This window comes from Siniperca chuatsi, linkage group LG20 (assembly GCF_020085105.1).
Source record: "Siniperca chuatsi isolate FFG_IHB_CAS linkage group LG20, ASM2008510v1, whole genome shotgun sequence".
In the NCBI taxonomy this organism is placed as follows: Eukaryota; Metazoa; Chordata; class Actinopteri; order Centrarchiformes; family Sinipercidae; genus Siniperca; species Siniperca chuatsi.
Window position 1 is genome coordinate 26,474,527 of NC_058061.1, and position 21,304 is coordinate 26,495,830.

The 21,304-nt window shown below is 41.6% G+C and overlaps 1 protein-coding gene across 1 annotated transcript in view; it reads left to right on the top strand.

The window, feature by feature from the left end:
* The window catches only part of ryr2a (ryanodine receptor 2a (cardiac)), a 275,757-nt gene that overhangs the window by 160,926 nt on the left and 93,527 nt on the right, over nt 1-21,304 (top strand). The window contains 8 exon segments of the mRNA XM_044179528.1: nt 2,422-2,508; nt 3,232-3,363; nt 3,585-3,679; nt 3,807-3,982; nt 5,257-5,909; nt 10,579-10,779; nt 11,335-11,440; nt 11,628-11,771. Of these exon segments, the coding sequence (XP_044035463.1) occupies nt 2,422-2,508; nt 3,232-3,363; nt 3,585-3,679; nt 3,807-3,982; nt 5,257-5,909; nt 10,579-10,779; nt 11,335-11,440; nt 11,628-11,771 (1,594 nt within the window).

The following is a 21,304-nucleotide window of genomic DNA, read 5'->3' on the forward strand; positions in this document are numbered from 1 at the left end:
ACGACTTCATGAGATTCTTTAATAATAAAATTTTATCTATTAGAGAAAAAAACACATCTTCAAACACAGGAACCTTAGAAACAACTGTAAAACATATATATTTTGACTGCTTTGCTTCTATCGACCTTCTTCAACTAACTTCGACAATTAATTCATCTAAGCCATCAACCTGTCTCTTAGACCGCATTCCAACTAGGCTGTTTTACCCTTAGTTAGCACTTTGTTACTGGATACGATCAATCTATCTTTATTATCAGGCTATGTACCACAATCCTTTAAAGTAGCTGTAATTTACCCGCATCTTAAAAAGCCTACTCTTGATCCAGGGGCTTTAGCCAACTATAGACCTATATCTAACCTTCCCTTTCTCTCTAAGATCCTTGAGAAAGCAGTCGCCAATCAGTTGTGTGACTTTCTAAATGACAATAGTTTATTTGAGGATTTTGAGTGCATCGTAGGACTGGTGAAAATTATAAATGACCTTTTAATTGCATCAGAAAATGGACTTGTCTCTGTACTTGTCTTGTTAGATCTTAGTGCTGCATTCGACACCATTGATCATCACATCCCATTACAGAGACTGGAACATATAATTGGCATTACAGGAACCGCACTAAGCTGGTTTAAATCCTATCTATCAGATTGATCTCAGTTTGTACATGTTAACGGTGAGTCCTCCGTGCACGCCAAAGTTAGTCACAGAGTTCCACAAGGTTCTGTGCTTGGACCAATTCTATTCACCTTATTTATGCTTACTCTAGGCAATATTATTAGGAAACACTCCATAAACTTTCATTGTTATGCGGATGATACCCAATTATATCTATCGATCAACTTTTCTGATGTTGAACTCAGACAAAACTGAAGTTATTGTACTTTGCCCCAAACACCTCAGAGACACATTATCTAAAGACATAGTTGCTCTAGATGACATTGCCCTGGCCTCCAGCACCACCATAAGGAACCTTGGAGTTATCTTTGATCAGGATTTGTCCTTTAACTCCCACATGAAACAAACTTCAATGACTGCCTTCTTTCACCTACGCAACATTGCAAAAATCAGGCACATCCTGTCTCAAAATGATGCAGAAAAACTAGTGCATGCATTTGTTACTTCTAGGTTTGACTATTGCAATTTCTTATTATCAGGCTTATTATTATAAGTCCCTTAAGAGTCTCCAGTTGATCCAGAATGCTGCGGCATGTGTACTGACAAGAACTAGGAAAAGAGATCATATCTTATATCATATCATATTTTACAGGGAGCTTCTCTGCACTGGCTCCCTGTAAAATCCAGAATAGAATTTAAAATCCTTCTCCTCACCTACAGAGCTCTCAATAGTCAGGCACCATCATATCTTAAAGAGCTCATAATACCATATTACCCGACTAGGACCCTGCACTCCCAGATTTCAGGGTTACTTGTGGTTCCTAGAGTCTCCAAATGTAGGATGGGAGCCAGAACCTTCAGTTATCAAGCCTCCCTCCTGTGGAATCAGATCCCAATTTGGGTTCGGGAGGCAGATACCATCTACACATTTAAGACTAGGCTTAAGACTTTCCTCTTTGATAAAGCTTAGGGCTGGCTTGGGTAAGCTCTGTACTATCCCTTAGTTATGCTGCTATAGGCCTAGACTGCCGGGAGACTTCCCATGATGCACCTCTTTTCTCTCTCTCCCCCTCTCCCTCTCCATCTGTATGCATTTTGATCCTATTACTGCATGTTACTAACTCGACATCTTCTCTCTCCCATAGTTCTGTGCTTTCTTGTTTCTCTCCTCTCTCCTTCAGTCGCTTTGAGCAGGTATTTCTGCCTCCGGAGCTGCAGAGACTGGATCTGTGGTTGTGGGCCACCTGCTGCCCCCGTGCTCCTGCTCGACAACTGCTGCTACAATTGTTGTTATTGGCTCTGTTACTAATACTGTCATTATTATTCCTATAGCTGTCATTTCTATTATTATTAATGTATTGATATTATGATATGTTACCACTACCATTACATTATTACTATTTTAAAAAATTCTAGGTGTTTTTTGCATTGTGCTCCCCCCCCCCTCGGGACTGCAGTTCAGTGCAGCTAACTGTTGTGGTCTTTATTCTTCAGCACCACTGCTAACAAAACCCTGTCTGTTCTTGGCTTGTAAGTTAAAGTTACCATTGCAAGTGTGTTTTCATAGTCTTTTTGTGCTCCTGCCTGTTCAGCTTCCCATTAATGATGTACCTTTGCCTGCCCACTCAGAAGCTTAGCGCCTAAAGGAGAATTTCTAAAAAATACATTTTTTCTTCCTTTCAATAACAAAAAAGAATATTAACAATAAATTAAAAAATCATCAAACTTGATTTCTGACCGGAAAAAAGGAATGACTAATTGTGATTTCAGTTACTAACTAGTAACTACTAACTACTAACTCCTCTCCACAGGTGGAGCCCAGTACTAAGCTGTTCCCAGCAGTTTTTGCCAAGGCCACCAGCCCAAATGTCGTCCAGTTCGAACTGGGGCGTATTAAGGTGAGAAGGACACACACACATACAGCTTCGTCATCAAAATAAAGTAACCAGAGCACTGTTTTAACTGTAACCAATTCTGAATTCCCGCCAGGTTTGGGAGGTTGCTTCTAACCTTAATGACAAGTAATCCTGCATTTCCTGTTGCTGCTTCATAATAAAAGCCTTCTAGTGGTACACAGGTGGAGAGATTTTAATGTTTTATGGAGAAACATATGCACAAACATATGTGAACAAAAAATACTTTTTGTCATGAACAAAAAATACTTTACATATTAAATTACATGATTTGTTTGTCAAGACTTGGTTTTTAAATCTTCCTGTTACAATTCCTGTTTAGGATTTGTGACATCCTTCTGGTTTGATGTCTGTGCCAGAAGAGCAAGCTTGCAATCAGCAGGATTAACAAAGAGAATGAGAGCAGCAATCCTGTTTCTTTATATTCTCTGTTTACATTGAGCAAAATACTCAAAATTAAAACAGAGCATTTCTCAAACAGTGGTGTAATCCTATTACTCATGACCACACCCTACAGTCTCTCATGTTATGTCAGTTTGGGATGAAATTATGTCTTATGCATAACCAGACTAATGAACATTAATGTGAAAACCAACACTTCAAAAAACTGCACAGTGAGTTTGAATATGTCCACAGTATCCTCTGTGGTCTGTCCAGCTTCATCTTAAGTGATGTTGTATTATTGTCAACATGTCTGTTTCCTGTCAGAATGTGATGCCTTTATCAGCTGGTCTGTTTAAGAGTGAGAGGAAGAACCCAGTTCCTCAGTGTCCTCCACGACTGCACGTCCAGTTTCTCACTCCTGTATTATGGAGTCGTGTTCCCAACCACTTCCTCAAGGTAACAACTCCTACCTATTTATAGTAGGTCTGCTTTTTGGGGGGCTTTTTGGGAGGGCTTTTTTGTTTTGGCTGACTGAATTTGGGATATAAAAGAGAAAAATGTAGATATGGCTTTTTGGAAAAATGTTTAAATCACTAATTGTGCCATGTATAGAACAAAGGGATGTGAAGGCTGACAGTTCAACTGGGACACAGCTTCATCTTACTTCTTATTTTCAGGTGTCAGCATCCAGAGTGAATGACAGACATGGATGGTTGGTCCAGTGTAATGAACCTCTGCGGTTCATGTCTCTACACATACCTGAGGAGAACTGGTGGAGTACACACACACACACACACACACACACACACACACACACACACACACACACACACACACACACACCTTTTCTTCCTGCTCTCTTATTTCTCATGCAGCATCTCCCTGTGTGTGTTGTCCAGGTCGGTGGATATCCTGGAGCTGTCAGAGCAGAGGGACTTATTAAAGTTTCACTACCATACCCTCAGACTGTACTCTGCAATCTGTGCTCTGGGAAACAACCGAGTGGCACATGCCCTCTGCTCCCATGTAGACGAGGCACAGCTCCTGCAGGCTATAGAGAATAAGTACATGCCAGGTAACACAAACAAGATATATAAAAAAAAAACTGCATGCAAGGTAATAGCCCCTGAGAAATAAGTAGAAGCCAGGTAGTAGTCAGAGCCTGCCCTTAAAGCATAAGTTGATGTCATGTAATAGACTATGACTGTTTCAAAACTCTCTCCTTCATTCACTCATTCACTATTCCCTACATACTAACCTCTCAATAGTTTACTCTATAGTAAGAAGTCAATTGCAATTGCAGACACTTACAGATCATAATTGCGTGATACTGTGTGGCATAACTGTATGAAGAGTTGGAAGCAGTATTCAGATCCTTTGCTTCTGCTTAAAAATGTACTTAAAGGAAACTTACTGACATCCCTACCCTGTCTGTGGCTCTCAGCACGAAGTCCATCAGTTCCTACTGAAGATGTAAATCTTTCAAAACAGCTCACAAATATATTGTTTCCTGTTTAAAAAGGCTCAGTCATTTCCTCAAACAGCCGCTCGCTGTAGTTTTTATCAGACTAACAGGAGGAAACAGTGCATCTGTTGGGGACTACTTTCAGCGCCGGATGAATCCACATGTGGTGCTGTAGTGAGTGTTTGGGGCAGCAGGACGGTGTGTGTGGGAATGAGTCAGAATAAACTACAGTGTGTGTGTTCGTGGTGATGAAGGAACACGTCACCCAGTGCAACGGTGCGGCTCACTAATGTGTTTTTAATAGTTTCTGGACAACAGTGGAGCTCTGTGGCTCAGAAGAAGAAGATCCATCAAGCTGTGATACACACAACACCTGTTAGCAGATACATTCAGTGTTGCCTTTACTCTGAACATGAGATTTGTTGACAAATAAATGTTAAAAAAATATAGACTATCATAGAATATCACCAGACTTATCCTTTAAGTAAAGTTCATATGTATTATCAGCAAAATTTAAATAAAGTATCAAAAGTAAAAATACTCATTATGCAGATTAATGTGCAGTACTAACTATAGATGTAGCTGAAGTGTATGAAGCTGCATATAATGGAAATACTCAAGTAAAGTACTTAAAATTGTACTTCAGTATACTACTTGACTAAATGTACTTAGTTACTGTCCACTATGGTAATGTTGATGGTAATTTACACATTTATCAATTGTGTCTGTTCTACACACTTGGAAGGGGAGGCGAGTGGTATTCAAATGGTTGCAAACTGCAATTTCCTTGCTAGATGCCACTAAATTCTACACACTGGACCTTTAAGAGTTAATGTTTTAGTTGAATGTTTATAACTATTTTTCTGTCTGTCTGTCACTCACAGGTTTACTTCGTGCGGGCTACTATGACCTCCTCATAGACATCCACCTAAGCAGCTATGCCACGGCTCGCCTCATGATGAACAATGAGTACATTGTTCCCATGACACACGAAACCAAGAGCATCACCCTGTTTCCAGATGAGAAGAAGAAACATGGCCTGCCAGGCATCGGCCTCAGCACTTCCCTGAGACCCAGAATGCACTTCTCATCCCCAAGTTTTGTCTGTGGGGCTGGACCATTGTATCGTAATAATGGCAACAACGGATCGGGATCAGGATCAGGAGACTGTTTCCAGTACAGCCCTGAATTCCCCTTAGATATACTGAAAATTAAAACCATTGAGATGCTAACAGAAGCAGTGCGGGAGGGAAGCATGCACGTACGGGATCCAATAGGAGGCAGCACTGAGTTTCTCTTCGTCCCCCTCATCAAGCTGTTCTACACCATGCTCATCATGGGAGTTTTCCAAAATGGAGATCTGAAGAACATCCTCAGACTGATTGAACCGTGTGTGTTCTCTGAAAGAAGAGAAGGGCAGGAGGACATGCACATGGAGCTGGAGGTGGAGACTGAAGGAAGAGGAGAGGATGGAGGGAGGAACATGCCTAAAGAAGGACTGCTACAGATGAAGCTACCAGAGCCTGTAAAACTCCAGGTGACACTCAGAAAACCCTTCCAGTTTGTAAATGCAGTTACTTCTTATTACTCAGATTAAAAAAATAATAATATTCAATGTAACAGCAAGTAATTGTTTTCTGTCACATTGCATTTGTTTTTATGTTAGACGATAGGAAATACTTATGGAATTCACTGTAGTTCAACATTTTTATTTTTTTTACAGTGTGGTCTTATTTAAAGATAAAGCTCTTCTTAAAGTTACAGAAAAGTTGATACAGAATCGCGTGTCATCCATATCTATATTTAGTTGAGTGTGTACTGTGCAAAGCATTTGAAGAGACAGAAAACATATAAAACAAATAACAGTTAAAATCACCGGAGTTCTGGATTTTCTCAAACGTCCAGATGCCAGGATGGTATAGGTGTTACAATTAGATGGAATTAGCCATGTGTTGTAGGTTGCTATGGCAACACACAAACATGACATAGTGCAAAAGAGAGAAATCTCATGGCCATAAACTATGCCAGATAAGCCCCCAATGTCAAGAGCCAAAAATGCAGCAGAGCTTCACCAAGTTCAACCCAACAAGAAACCAAATGAAAAGTTTGTTGTCAGTTTGTCAGTGCAGAACACTGACATAGTATCAAAACACCAGAGGAATGTGGAACGCGACTGGCTTAATGCATCACATACACCAGAACATTTCAGCAAACTCATGAATGTCAAAACAAGCTCTGTATTTCAGAGGTTGAACCATATATGCGGCTGAGAGACAGGCTGGTTAATTTAATGATGCAGACATTACATGTGCGCCCTAACAGCTGTAACGGTGCAACATGGAAATGGTAAATGGACTGGACATTCACATTCTACATGTCAAATTCACCCCATTCACACACTGATGGCAGAGGCTACCATGCAGTGTGCCAACTGCTCATCAGAAAGAACCTAATCAGTCACACACACTCGCACACCGATGGCACAGCCTTCAGGAGCAATATTGGGGCGACCTGCTCTACCTCTAAGCCACAGCCTGTGTAGCCCCACATGTGTAGGAAACAAATATATATCGCTGTCATTTCACTTAGAATTTGGAAAAAATTCACCAGTTGCTGAGCTTTTATCAAATTCTGGCTAAAATAAACACTACACACAAATTTCATTTTCCTTCCTTACTTGGAATAAGCACATTGGAAGTTTTAGATGTAAAAGTTTTTCCTGTAATAGTCCTTGCTTTGAAGCCAATTAGCAGGTCAGTGTTCTCCAACCCGTGCGCCCCCAGTAGCGGGGGCAGCAGCGGCATCTCACAACAAGCGCCATTTAAGGGCATGCTAAACATGAAGCAACATATTCATGCTGCATACCCACGTAACGGGAGGAGCTTGGCAAAAAGCTGATGCTAACCATTTTTACCTAAATGAAACACACACAAGTCAAACAGCAAGCAACTGAAACTGAAACTGCAAAAAGCATTCTCTGCCTGCCTGTCTGAAAACAAAACTATTAATACCTTTCATTTCACCAAATTGACACAAACAACCCCTCAAATGAACACCAGAGACTCCAGAGATTCCAACAGTGTAGCTCCTATCACTGTACAACCAAAACTCACTGCATAGCCCTCGAAGAAACACAAAAACAAACTTACGCTTGTACATTTACTACTACGAATTGTGTCTTACCTTTGCAGTTTTTGTTTTATCAAAAGTTGTGTTTGATCGCCTAAATCCAAAAGTAATCACTCCATTGTCCTTGCGCCATCTTGAATCCACTGAAGCCGGCTTGTATACATCTCTATTGCATGGAGAAAGATGATAAAGATGGCGGACCTCAGCCTTCCATGCGCTTACACAGTCTATGTCTCCATACAGGGAGTGCAGAATTATTAGGCAAGTTGTATTCTTGAGGATTAATTTTATTATTGAACAACAACGATGTTCTCAATGAACACAAAAAACTCATTAATATCAAAGCTGAATATTTTTGGAAGTAGTTTTTAGTTTTAGCTATTTTAGGGGGATATCTGTGTGTGCAGGTGACTATTACTGTGCATAATTATTAGGCAACTTAACAAAAAACAAATTTATACCCATTTCAATTATTTATTTTTACCAGTGAAACCAATATAACATCTCAACATTCACAAATATACATTTCTGACATTCAAAAACCAAACAAAAACAAATCAGTGACCAATATAGCCACCTTTCTTTGCAAGGACACTCAAAAGCCTGCCATCCATGGATTCTGTCAGTGTTTTGATCTGTTCACCATCAACATTGCGTGCAGCAGCAACCACAGCCTCCCAGACACTGTTCAGAGAGGTGTACTGTTTTCCCTCCTTGTAAATCGCACATTTGATGATGGACCACAGGTTCTCAATGGGGTTCAGATCAGGTGAACAAGGAGGCCATATCATTAGATTTTCTTCTTTTATACCCTTTCTTGCCAGCCACGCTGTGGAGTACTTGGACGCGTGTGATGGAGCATTGTCCTGCATGAAAATCATGTTTTTCTTGAAGGATGCAGACTTCTTCCTGTACCACTGCTTGAAGAAGGTGTCTTCCAGAAACTGGCAGTAGGACTGGGAGTTGAGCTTGACTCCATCCTCAACCCGAAAAGGCCCCACAAGCTCATCTTTGATGATACCAGCCCAAACCAGTACTCTACCTCCACCTTGCTGGCGTCTGAGTCGGACTGGAGCTCTCTGCCCTTTACCAATCCAGCCACGGGCCCATCCATCTGGCCCATCAAGACTCACTCTCATTTTATCAGTCCATAAAACCTTAGAAAAATCAGTCTTGAGATATTTCTTGGCCCAGTCTTGACGTTTCAGCTTGTGTGTCTTGTTCAGTGGTGGTCGACTTTCTGCCTGTCTTACCTTGGCCATGTCTCTGAGTATTGCACACCTTGTGCTTTTGGGCACTCCAGTGATGTTGCAGCTCTGAAATATGGCCAAACTGGTGGCAAGTGGCATCTTGGCAGCTGCACGCTTGACTTTTCTCAGTTCACGGGCAGTTATTTTGCGCCTTGGTTTTTCCACATGCTTCTTGCGACCCTGTTGACTATTTTGAATGAAACGCTTGATTGTTCGATGATCAAGCTTCAGAAGCTTGGCTATTTTAAGACTGCTGCATCCCTCTGCAATATATCTCACTATTTTTGACTTTTCTGAGCCTGTCAAGTCCTTCTTTTGACCCATTTTGCCAAAGGAAAGGAAGTTGCCTAATAATTATGCACACCTGATATAGGGTGTTGATGTCATTAGACCACACCCCTTCTCATTACAGAGATGCACATCACCTAATATGCTTAATTGGTAGTAGGCTTTCCAGCCTATACAGCTTGGAGTAAGACAACATGCATAACGAGGATGATGTGGTCAAAATACTCATTTGCCTAATAATTCTGCACTCCCTGTATGGTGGCTGAATCGAATTACTGACACCAACAAAAATAATTCCATCCCATTGGTCTGGCTGAGAGGAATCTATAGACATGTTATACTTAACTCTGGGCCTTTCCATTGTCCATTTATCTGCCTGTATAGCATGGAGCATTTCAGTCATATATGAATATTGATCACTATTTATTGTGTTTACTATATTTCAATGTTTTTGGGACATTTATGTTATTTGTAACATGGCTATATGGAAATAAATAGTGTTTTGAAGTAAAAGTCCCAGTAAACAGTCAAAAAGTAAACAGTAAACACGGCCAAAACATGGAGACCTCCTGAGTATATCCTTATAAATTGTATCATAAATGTTGTATTTTAATCACATTTACAGTTACATTTGTAGTCAAGCAGTATGAGAATACATCCAGCTGCATTATTAACCACTGGACCCTTGTTATGATTGCCTTGAAATTTAGATTTTATACCAGGTGAGGATGAAAATCTTTTTTTTTTCACACGTCCCTCTCCTTCAGCGTTTCACTGCATGAGCAAAAGAGCACCTTTGACCAGAATGTTTTTTACACTGATGACAGCAGAAAAGACAGAAATAAGTCCGCTGGTATAGTTCCCCTGATGTTCATGAGGTCTTCTCTGGTGAAAGAGTTCCAGGTATCACAGCAGAAAACTGAATCTACAAACAAAACAAGACAAAACAACGCGCACCAAAACACAGAGGCAGCCACCTGTGGCGCTATCATCTCCATTTACTGAATGGTAATAGAGATAGTTTTACTTACAATGGATTCATATTCTTTAGCTTATTATCTATCAGAAGACCAGATATATGCATATAGGCCTTATGCTTGAGGAGCTATTGCTGATTCATTTGGGCATGTTATTTTAGGCGTTTTGTCCTAGAAATAGGGCTAGGGTTGAAGAGGTTAACACTAATTAGCCTAATGACAAAGAGAGACGACCAGTGCAGAGAGTGGAACACATTTTTCTTTGTATGATGAAACACAGCCCAGCTGTTTTAAACTCAGCAGAACCAGGAAATAAAGATGATACATTTAAGAAAAAACAACATGGGAGCAATTAAGAGAAATTGATGGTATCTAAGTTTTTAAATGTGTATGGACTCTGCAATGACAATGATGCCGAAGTTTCATGACAGAAGGATGTACTGTATGCTACAAACTTAGTGGACTGTTTTAATATTTATCTAGTTTGTCTTCATACTATGTAGTTGACATTATGCGTGATTGTACGTGTCTAATCTTTGTGTGTGTGTGTGTGTGTGTGTAGATGTGCCATGTGCTGCAGTACCTGTGTGACTGCCAGGTGCGTCATCGTATCGAGGCGGTGGTGGCCTTCTCTGATGACTTTGTAGCCTGTCTCCAAGACAACCAGCGGTTCCGCTACAATGAGGTGATGTTGGCACTCAACATGTCTGCAGCCCTCACTGCCAAGAAGACTAAAGAGTTCAGATCTCCTCCACAGGAACAGGTAGGAACACCACCACAGAACAGTACAGAAGAATTGGTTGTACAGAGCAGACTGGAGTGCAGTGTAGAAGAATAACGTGAAGTGTATTAGAGTATGTTAAATTAGGTCAAGTCTAGTCTCTACAGAAATAGAGAAGAGTACAGTAGAGCGTGAAGTAGAACGTAAGCAGAGAAGAACAGCATACAATCGATAAAAAGCTGAGAATTTGGAGACACTCTTAATAAAGGAATTTAGATTAAGAACATATTCTGTTCTTAATTACTGATATTCACCAGTTAGTTCCCTTTCTCTCCCATTTTACATTGAACAGGCTCACTCTTGCAGTGTATGACACTGAAGTCACAAAGATGCTTTTCCATTTTGTGCTGCCTTAAACGCACTGCAGACCCCAAGTCAAGTAGCATCTTTCCAATACACTGGTGGAAACATGCTCCCAACATCCCACTCAAAACCTATGACCAAATGTATGGTGATTTCTGTGACGTAATCCCAGTGGTTGTTGTAGAATTATTTAATTAACGGGAACTGTATCACAGTCAGCATGTGTTTCTGCAGATCAACATGCTGCTGAACTTTAAGAATGAGAAGCAGGAGTGTCCTTGTCCTGAATACATCCGAGAACAGCTGCTCGACTTCCATGAGGACCTGATGAGACACTGTGGTAAACCACCAAGCAGCTTCATCTACACAGTCGACCAAACATTTAAAATATCCAGGTTGCCCACAGAGATCAGTAGGGATCAATAATAATAATAATAACGACATAAATCAATAATATCTGTATACTGTATATTCATTAACTGCAAACATACAGTATGCACTTTATACTGATTTCTCTGTTCTATCAGGTATAGAGTTGGATGAGGAGAGAGGGATAGACGGTGACAGTGACTTCACCATCCGAGGTCGACTCATGTCATTGGTGGAGAAAGTGGCTTACCTGAAGAAGAAGATGGCCAACCTGCCAAAGGAGAAAAAGGACAAGAAACCCAGTAAGTCCTCTGCACCAGCTGATACACAGACAGCAGTGGGGTACATTTGACAATTTGTTACTCTAAATATTAGATTTTGATTCTGGAAAAATGTTGACATCACACACAACATGGAAAGTGAGGTAATTCAGATTCCCGATGGATGAATCCTTTAAATTTTAATGACCCCATGACCTTTCCTCTAGCATTACCTACAGGACAAATTTTACATGTTAAGCCTTTGGTAGGTTGTGGATTTAAGAAGATGCCCATTGGTAATGAAATTCTGAATTTGGAAAATGTATTAGGGAAGTCTTCTTTTGTCTTCAAAAATCACTTAAAGACCTATCTCTTCTGAGTGTACTTACTTACTACTTATATGCACTGTCAAAAAAAATATCATGTGCAATTATTGGTTACTTCATGCACCTGCAGCCTTGTGGCACTTGGAACATGAGTGTTGAGACACTTATTCTCGAAGGTTTCTCCTTGATCTACTGTGGCTTGGAAAAAAGAGTCCACATGAATACATGTAAGTCAGTAAGACAATTTAACTGATAAGACAAATGATGAGGAGACTGTGAGCTCAGAACAGAGTTCACAACAGACTGAAGCTGAGTTTCAGGTTGCTGGTCCTGGTTCTGCTGGTCTGGAGGCTGCTGGTGCAGGTGCTGTTGTTCTGGTGGCTGCTGGTTTGGGTGCTGCTGGTCCGGTTTCTGCTGGTTTGGGTGCTGCTGGTCTGGGGGTTGCTTGTTCGGGTGCTGCTGGTCAGGGGGTTGCTGGTTCAGGTGCTGCTGGTCTGGGTTTGTTGGTAAAGGTGTGGTGGTGGAGGTCAATGAGCAGTCACACACTGACACTGAGGACAGTATTAACTGTGACACAGAGGACACACAGACTGAAACAAAAGCAGCAGAATGTTTTGTAGAGGAAAGTGTTGGTAGATGAAGACTCTTCTAAAGACCATGATAAGAAGAGGAAACCTGATGATGTGTGTGAGTCTTCTAGTAACGTGACAAAATTTTCTGTTCAGAGTGAGTGTCTGCAGTCAGATGAGAGTGAAGGAGATGAGGACAGTAATGTGAAGTCTTTAGCTTACTCACAGATGTGGACTAAAAAAAAAAAAAAAGAGCGCCTACTTTTTAATGAGTACTAATAAGTTCCTGCAGGACACCAAGGGAGCCAGAAATTTTAAAATTGAAAAAGTGTTCCCTGATTTACAGCTCTTCTTTGATTCCGTGAGGACTTCTCTGAGAAGTCCTGATGGGTTGGGGGAGAGAACTTTCACTGACCAGGAGAGTTCAAAAGGTCAAAAAGCAGTTAGGGGATTATGAATCAGTTCAGTAGATATGTAAATGTATTTATACTTTGTTTGTTTTTGTTTTACAGTTTTCTGTACTTTGGGGGACATAAGAATAGGCAGCTTGAACTTAAATGAAGCTGGTTATGAGGCTGAGGAGAAAAGAATGGACTGGTGAAACCTTTTGAAGTCACAAAACCAGTAACAGTGAGGTTGGAATTTTTTTCCTCGATCTGTAGATTCTGAAGAAGTCATTAAAGGCCATCTGTTAAAAGTAAGATCAGTGTATGAGATTGTAAAAATGGTGTTTATTAACCTTGGGTGGGCGGCCCGGGGGCTGGACAGGTGTGGAGCTGATCTCATGAGGTCTGCAGCGAAGATCAAAACCATCTGGAGGCCTGGCGGAATGGCAGTGGCACAGGTGGAAGGTCACAGGAGGCCGGCGGCGAAGACGGAGAGTCACTGGAGGTTGGTGGCGAAGACTGAGAGTCACTGGGGGCCGGGGGCGAAGATTGAGACCTTCTGGAGGCCGGCGGCAAAGGCGGAACCCTTCAGGAGGCCAGAGACCCAGATCAGGGCCCGGCAACAGGACAGCAGGACAGGAAGCTGGCGATGGGACAACAGGACAGGAAGCCAGCGATGGAGAGACTGGTAGAGGAGCTGGCAGAACCAGTGATGTCTGGGAACCTAGAGCCTGCCACTCTGGCAGAGAAGAAGAGTACTGCTGCGACCCAGCAGAGAACTCAGTGGAGTGCTGCGACCCGGCAGACGGTCCAGCAGACGGTTCTGTGGCATGCTGTTGTCCAACCGGTGCAGGAGGCGGCTGTGATCCAGCGGTGATGAGGGATTGGTGCTGCTGCGATCTAGCCAGGAAAGGAGGTGACTGCGATCCAGCAGCGACGAGGGATTGGTGCTGCTGCTATCCAGCCGGGAAAGGAGGCGACTGCAATCCAGCGGAGAGTCCAGGGACAGGGGGCTGCTATGATCTAGCAGGCAGTCCAGGGACAGGGGGCTGCTGCGATCCAGCAGGGAGTCTGTGAAAGGGTGATGCTGCAATCCAGCAGGTAGTGATGGCTGCTGCGATCCAGCAGGCGAGCAGCTGGGCAGCGGGGCAGTGGGGCAGGCAAGCAGCGTTGCAGGCGAGCAACTGAGCAGGCAAGCACCTGGTTTGCAGGCTGAGATGCTGACTGGAGACCAGCAGGCCGAGGTGCAGGCTGATGCCCGGCAGGCTGGGAGTCGGGCTAGTGAAGTTTTTTCTAAACAAATGTTCATTCTGGGCTACAGGTACTCTCAGAAGAATTCAATTCAATTCAATTTTATTTATTTATATAGCGCCAATTCATAACAGAAGTTATCTCATTGCACTTTTCCTTTAGAGCAGGTCTAGGCCGTACTCTTTATATTATTTACAGAGACCCAACAAAACAACAAAAGAAAATGTCAGCTTTTTAATTAAAAGGGCAAAGATGGCTGTGTATTTGAGCAGAAGAAACAGAATGGAGAAAGCTGTGGATGACGATGCTGTTTTTGTGTTTGTAAAAATGTTGATAGATTTTAATTATTACAGAATGATGAAGGAGTTTCCAGTGTGTGGAGTTATAAAGATGTGCTTTGCTGTGTGGTGGATGATGAGCTGATCTTTGGGATTTATTGGGATGATTTGGATTCTCTTAATCTTGTTTTATGTGGCCGTGTTGTTTATTATTGTTGTTTTGTAATTTCTTGAATTTTCAATGAAGTATTGTTAAATTTTCTCTCCCTCTCTCTTCCTCCCTGTCCCTGTCCCTCTCCCTCTCTCCATCTCAATTCAATTCAATTCAATTGAGCTTTATTGGCATGGGAAACAGATGTTAATGTTGCCAAAGCATGTGTAAAATAAAAACATAAACAGAAGAAATGTGCTATTAGAATATATACAGATAAGTAAGATAATATAGTAGTAATAATAATAATAATAATAATAATAATATTGACTTGCAGTTAAAAATATATTTTATGAGTGTGTGTGTAGGTCATTCACTGTCTCTCAGGTTGTGGCATGTTGATATATATTGGGCAGCAGGATCTGTCCTGTCTCCTTCTCCTAGGAGTATCTTCAATTTTGAGAGAAATCTGAGATTACAGAGTTGAACTTGTTGAAGTAAACGTTCCTTATTTCATTGAATATTGTACATTATACTGTATATCTTCAAGTTTCGTGTGGGTATTATTTAGTTTTTTGTTCCTTATTGTACGTGTATATTTGTTTAAAATGTCATTGTACCTAATGCGTACGGCTGGGTTGTTTGGTTGGCGATGTTTTTCATTTGCTATTTTTCTCAGGTCTTTTCTGATGGTCTTGCATTCTTGATCAAACCATTTGTTGGAATTTGGCTTTTTAACAGGTTTCCGTTTTTTTTGTTTTATAAGGTCAGCTGTAATAGCTGCCTTATGAAATATCATATTGACACCATGTCTGGTAGGGACATATTGATTTTGGTTAGATACTGATTTGTCATTCATCAGATCAGGTGAGTTCAAGGCCATGATTAATTTGTCTCTGCTGTCTTGGGCTCATCTGTAAGTAGGGTTTAATTTATACAGCTTACTGGGTTCCCTTATTGTGTTACTCATTTGACCTGAGAGTTTAAAGAACACATTTAGTTGGTTGTGGTCTGAAAGGGGGGGATTGCTCTCCCTCTCTCTGCCTCTCTCTCTCTGGAGTGAATTTATTCTTTTCTTGAGTGGTTGAAGTTACAAACAGAGCTTTAAAGCGGCATCGATGACCTCCAACATGGGCTGAGGCTTGTACCTGACCCTGGTGTTTGTAAAGGAGGAGCAGTTTGTCCATAAGCTGGTGGAGAGCAGCGTGGTGATACAGGACATGTTCATACAGGTTTCTCCTCAAGTAGTACCGTCCAACAGAGTTACCGTGTCCGGTGTCCCGCTGTTCATACCAAATGAACTGCTGGAGTAAGAGTTGCAAAGATTTGGGAAGTTTGCCAGCGGATTTAAGACTGTCGGTTTGGGCTCCAAAGATTCTAAACTGAGGCATGTTCTGTCGCTCAGACGCCAGGTTTTTATGTTCCTGGAGTCACCCACTCAGACTCTGGATGTGTCATTCAGAGTTAAGCGTGGTGCTGGTGGCGTGGGGACGCATGGGGCTGCCTCAGATGATGGTGGTAAACAGAGCTCAACGGGGCAGGAAGTAGACGGAGGATAGGGTAGTCAGCAGCCCCCAGCAGGTGATCAGTGTGTGTCTGCTGGGGCTGCAGAGAGCGGAGTGTCCTGGGATAGTGTCACTAATGCAGATATCACTGATGTAGCAGAGCCATCCACTAGTGATCTGGTCTTGAAGGACAATGCTATTGATGAAAAGGTTTTATCCAACAGTCAATTAATAAGTGATGAGGAGGATGATTCAGACACTGAACGGCTTTCTGGGGCTGATTTTGGTTTGAGTAGTGATCTTTATTCTCTGGATGAAATTAATTACTTTTTGGATGAGACCTTTGGTAAATCAGTGAAAGTCAAGGATTACTTCGAAATTACGAAATAGAGAGGGTGGTCTTTGGTGGTAGTAGCAGAAATAGAGAATATACCTTTTTCTTTTAATAAATATCTATGCTCCAAATTTAGGATCAGACAGAGTTACTTTCTTTGAACAGGTTAAGGAAGAATTACTTAAATTAAAATTGGATAACATAATAATGGGCGGGGACTGGAACTGCACTCAATTCACTTTTGATAGGATGAATGAGGAACCTCATCCAAAGTCCTCCATAATGTTGAATACCTTACTTGGTCATCTAGACCTCTGTGATACATGGAGAGGCAAACATCCAGATGACAGTACACATGGATTAGAGTAAGCAACAACGCAGTTATTGCTGCCAGATTAGACAGGATATACATCTCTCACAGCCTAAGGCCAAAACTCAGTGACAGTTTCATCATTCAAGTGGGGTTTACAGATCACCATCTCATCATAGCCACTTTAACCCTTTCTCACACAGCAAAAACAAGTTGTTATTGGCATTTTAATAATACACTTCTTCAAGACTGTTTTTTGTCAACAGTTTAGGTTTTTTGGAAGAACAGGAGAGAATTTTTTTTGTTTCTTTAGGTCAGTGGTGGGAAGTTGGTAAAGCTCATATTAGGACCTTTTGTCAGCAGTACACAGCTTACTCCACAGCTAGGGTTAAAGCAGCCATTCAGAAGCTTGAAAAATAAATTAGGAACTGTGAGAATCACATAGACATCCATGAGTATCAAGATATGCTGGGTTATAAGAAAAGAGAACGCTCCAACCGCCTTCTTTTTTAATTTTGAAAAGAATGATGTGAGACAAGCTCATGGCATGTCTGCATCTTCCTGATTGAAGGATGACAACTGATCCAGCTGAAATGATGCGCATACAATGGATTTTTACTCCACTCTGTTTGGGGCTGAGGAATGTGACCAACGGTGTGTTGAGGAGCTTTTGAAGGGACTTCCTCATCTTAATGATGGAGAGAAGGCTGAAATGGACATATAACTGAACCTGATGAACTGATCACTGCGGTGCAACAACTGGCCAAAGGATGGGCTCCAGGAATAGATGGTTTGTCTAGTAATTTCTATCAGTATTTCTGGAGCACGCTTGGTACAGATCTTCATCAGGTTTTGATGGATTGTTTTAAAAGAGGGGAGCTGCCAGCTTCATGTCGGAGTGCTGCTGTCTCCCTGCTGCCAAAGAAAGGAGATCTGGTTTTATTAAAGAACTGGAGGCCTGTGGCACTTTTATGCACGGATTATAATATACTGTCCAGAGCTCTGTCTAATAGACTAAGACAATACATTAACTTATTGGTGCATATGGATTAGAGCTACTACATTGCAGGTGGACAATTATGGACAATATTTTCCTTTTGAGAGATGTTATTGATATTTGTAAATTGTTTAATTTAAATATTGGTATCCTTTTGCTAGATCAAGAAAAGGCTTTTGATTGGATTGATCATATTTATTTGTTTTCGGTTTTTCAGGCTTTTGGTATCGGGGAGGTTTTACAGCAACGGTGTATGGTGAAGGTTGGGGGGTGGGCTAAGTAGACCTATACAAATTCAAAGGGGAATAAGGCAAGGCTGTCCCCTCTCTGGTCAGCTCTATAGTTTGGCCATAGAACCATTATTATACGAAATCAGGAATAAACTTAAAGGATGTCATCTTGTCAATAGTTCCTACAGCATGCCTAACAGTGTCTGCTTATGCAGACGATATAAATATTTTCATTACTGATCAAGCTGATGTGTGCACCTTAGAAGATTGTCTTGGTTTATATCAAAGAGCCTCATCTGCTCAGGTCAACTGGGCCAAATGTGAGGCTTTACACTGTGGCACTGGGAACAAAGATAGGGTGCCCACCCTTCCATCAGGGTTGCAATGGAAACGGAACGGGATGAAGACAGTAGTAGAAGACAGTAAATCAGCTCTGTGTGAAAGTGTGTCATATGAGGTCCTTGGTGGGAGTGAAAGTGTCGATATGGATTGGGGTTTTTGGCAGGAACAAGTGCCTGAAAGGCAGTTGGCGGTCTTTGTATAAGTTGCCCGTTGAAAAGCGGACAGCTGACCTCCAATGGAGGATAATACATGGTGCAACGGCTACAAACAGATACATAGCACACCTGGATCCTAGCCATGGGGTGGGTTGTCTTTTCTGTTCACAGAATGAATCATTGCCACATTTATTCACTGTGTGTCCAAAGTTAGCTGGTTTGCTGAGAGTTATAGAGTCATGGTGTACAGGTTTTGGAGAACACTTTTCTCTAGATATATTTATATATGATTCTAAATACATGGTGAGGAAAAGGAACATCTGTGCTCTTCTGAATTTTATGTTTGCAGTGGCTAAGCTCGCTATCCAGCAATATCCAGGAAAAACAAGGTTAAGGGTGCAGGATGTACAGATGGTATTCAGGTCATGAAGGGACTGGTTGCTGCTTGTCTGAAGGTTGAACATGCTTACTATCAGACAGTGAATAATCTGGATAATTTCAGAGCTGTCTGGGCAGTTTAAAAATTTCTGTGCTCTGTTGGGGAAAATGAGAGTATCTTTGCTACCTAATTTTTGGTTGCGGTAAAGAGACACACATAGGAAACGCATATTCTAAACAAGGGGAGCCGGCTCCGCCTGGCTCGGGGGAGCGACTGGCGCGGCCCAGTGGCCCGGTGTCACAGAGCACTCTGCTGCTGCACAGTCAGAGCGGGATGGTGCTGGAGAGTGGCCCGGTGTTGGTGGGGATAGTGTACAGGATGGTGGGAATGAGGCCCGGGAGACAGAGAGTGGTGAGAACAAGATAGGTGAAAGTGAGGTCAGTGGTGAAAAAACAAGGGAAAATGATGTGTGTGAGACACAGGTAAGCCTTAGTAAGACAGGTGAGTCTTGTGAAACACAGGTAGATGAGACAGATGAAACAAGTAATGCATGGTGTAAACAGGTTGAGGATGCTGAGATGGTGGAGAAGGAAACAGCATGGAAACCTACCCCACATAAACGTAGGGGTAAAGTTAGAAATGTGTGTAGTGAGGCAAAAGCAAGAAGAGTGAGTACAGACAGACAGGTAAAAAGCAGGTCGTAGTGAGGAGGAGTGTGTGTCTGACAGCAGTGATGTGTCTCTTGTTAAACTGTGTGATAGTCGAGAAAGAAAGGCTCACACTGCCAGCAGGAGTTAAACTGGAGGAATATTTTCCTGATAAAGAGACTTTTTTTACATCTTAGCCAGATTCCACATGAGAAATAAAGAGGATTCAATCCTCAATGATCAGGTGCAAGTGTTTAGACTGAAAAAACTTGTACTTAAAGTTAAGAAACAACTAAGCAGTAATGATGGAAAAGGCCCCAATTTGCACTTTACCTAAGTTATTAGGTAGCTTTAGATTTTTGCTTTTTATTAGCTTTTAGTTTTGTTTTTACCATCTCACTCTGTATGGATATTTTTAGAGTGGGAAGCCTGAATATAAATGGAGCCAGAGAGGTAAAGAAAAGGGCAATAATATATGAAACAGCTAAAATGAAACACACTGATGTATTTGTTTTTTTTTTTACAAGAAACACACAGTGGTGTAAACAATGAGGCAGACTGGAATAGAGAGTGGGAGGCGGAAGTTATCTTAAGCCACAATACAACACTTAGTGGAGCAGTGGGTTTCCTGTTCTCCAGTCCAGCCTCTTTGAAGGTCGTGCATGTAATAGAGAGTAGGTTTCTTTTAGCCAAAGATCGGTTTGATCATTTCACTATTTTTAATCAATATTTATGCTCCAACCAACGGTGCAGAGGGGAAGTTATCACTGTGGTTTGGAGGATTTTTTATTCTTGGGTTGGGATTTTAAGTTTTTAGACCGTAACCATGCAGAGCCTCATCCAGCTTCCCAACATGCTCTGAGGCGGCTGGTCTACTCTCATGGACTAGTGGATGTGTGGAGAAGGATGCATGCAGACTCCAGACAGTACATGTGATCCCACCTAAGAGAGGATAGGATCTCCTTAGCCTGACTCAATCGGTTTTATTGTTTTAAGCATCATTTTAATATTTTTTCCCAATATTATTCCAGTTGACTTTACTGATCATTCCCTGCTTCTATGTCATGTTTATGTTAGAAATATTCTACCTAAAAGTGCATACTGGTATTTTAATTCAGTTTTAACTTTTGATAAAAAATTTAGGGATGCTCTTAGACAGTTGACTATGGAAAAACTGAAATTAAGCTCTTGTGTCAACAGCACACACTCAATGTTACTCAAGATATCACCAGATCTATAAAAGATCTGGAGAGTGATATTGTGGAACTAGATCCATTGAGTGAGTCCCCAGGAAATCAAGAAAAAAAAAAATAGAAGGAAAACTAATGGAAATGGCTGCTCCCTCCGATGTCTTACAGAGGTAGAGTACTTGTGCTTAACAACCTTGTAGCCTCTTTACTCTGGCATTGCCTGGCATGTGTGGACCCCCCCTCAGGGTTATTAGGCCAGAGCCAAACAAAAAGTGGTTACCTACTTCAGAGATCATTTACACTGGGTACCACAGGGTGTGTTGTTTTTATCCGGAGAGGAGGGAGGACAGGACCTCATCCACCTGGACAGCAGAACAGCCTCCTTTAGGTTACATTTTGTCCAGAGGTTCCTGACAGGTCCTTCAGATTTAGTAAAAAGAGAAGTGGCTAGCTGTATTCTCAGATGTGCAAATAACCTGGGGTTGGATGCTGCTCTGTTTTTAAACAGATTCTAAATTTTTAAGT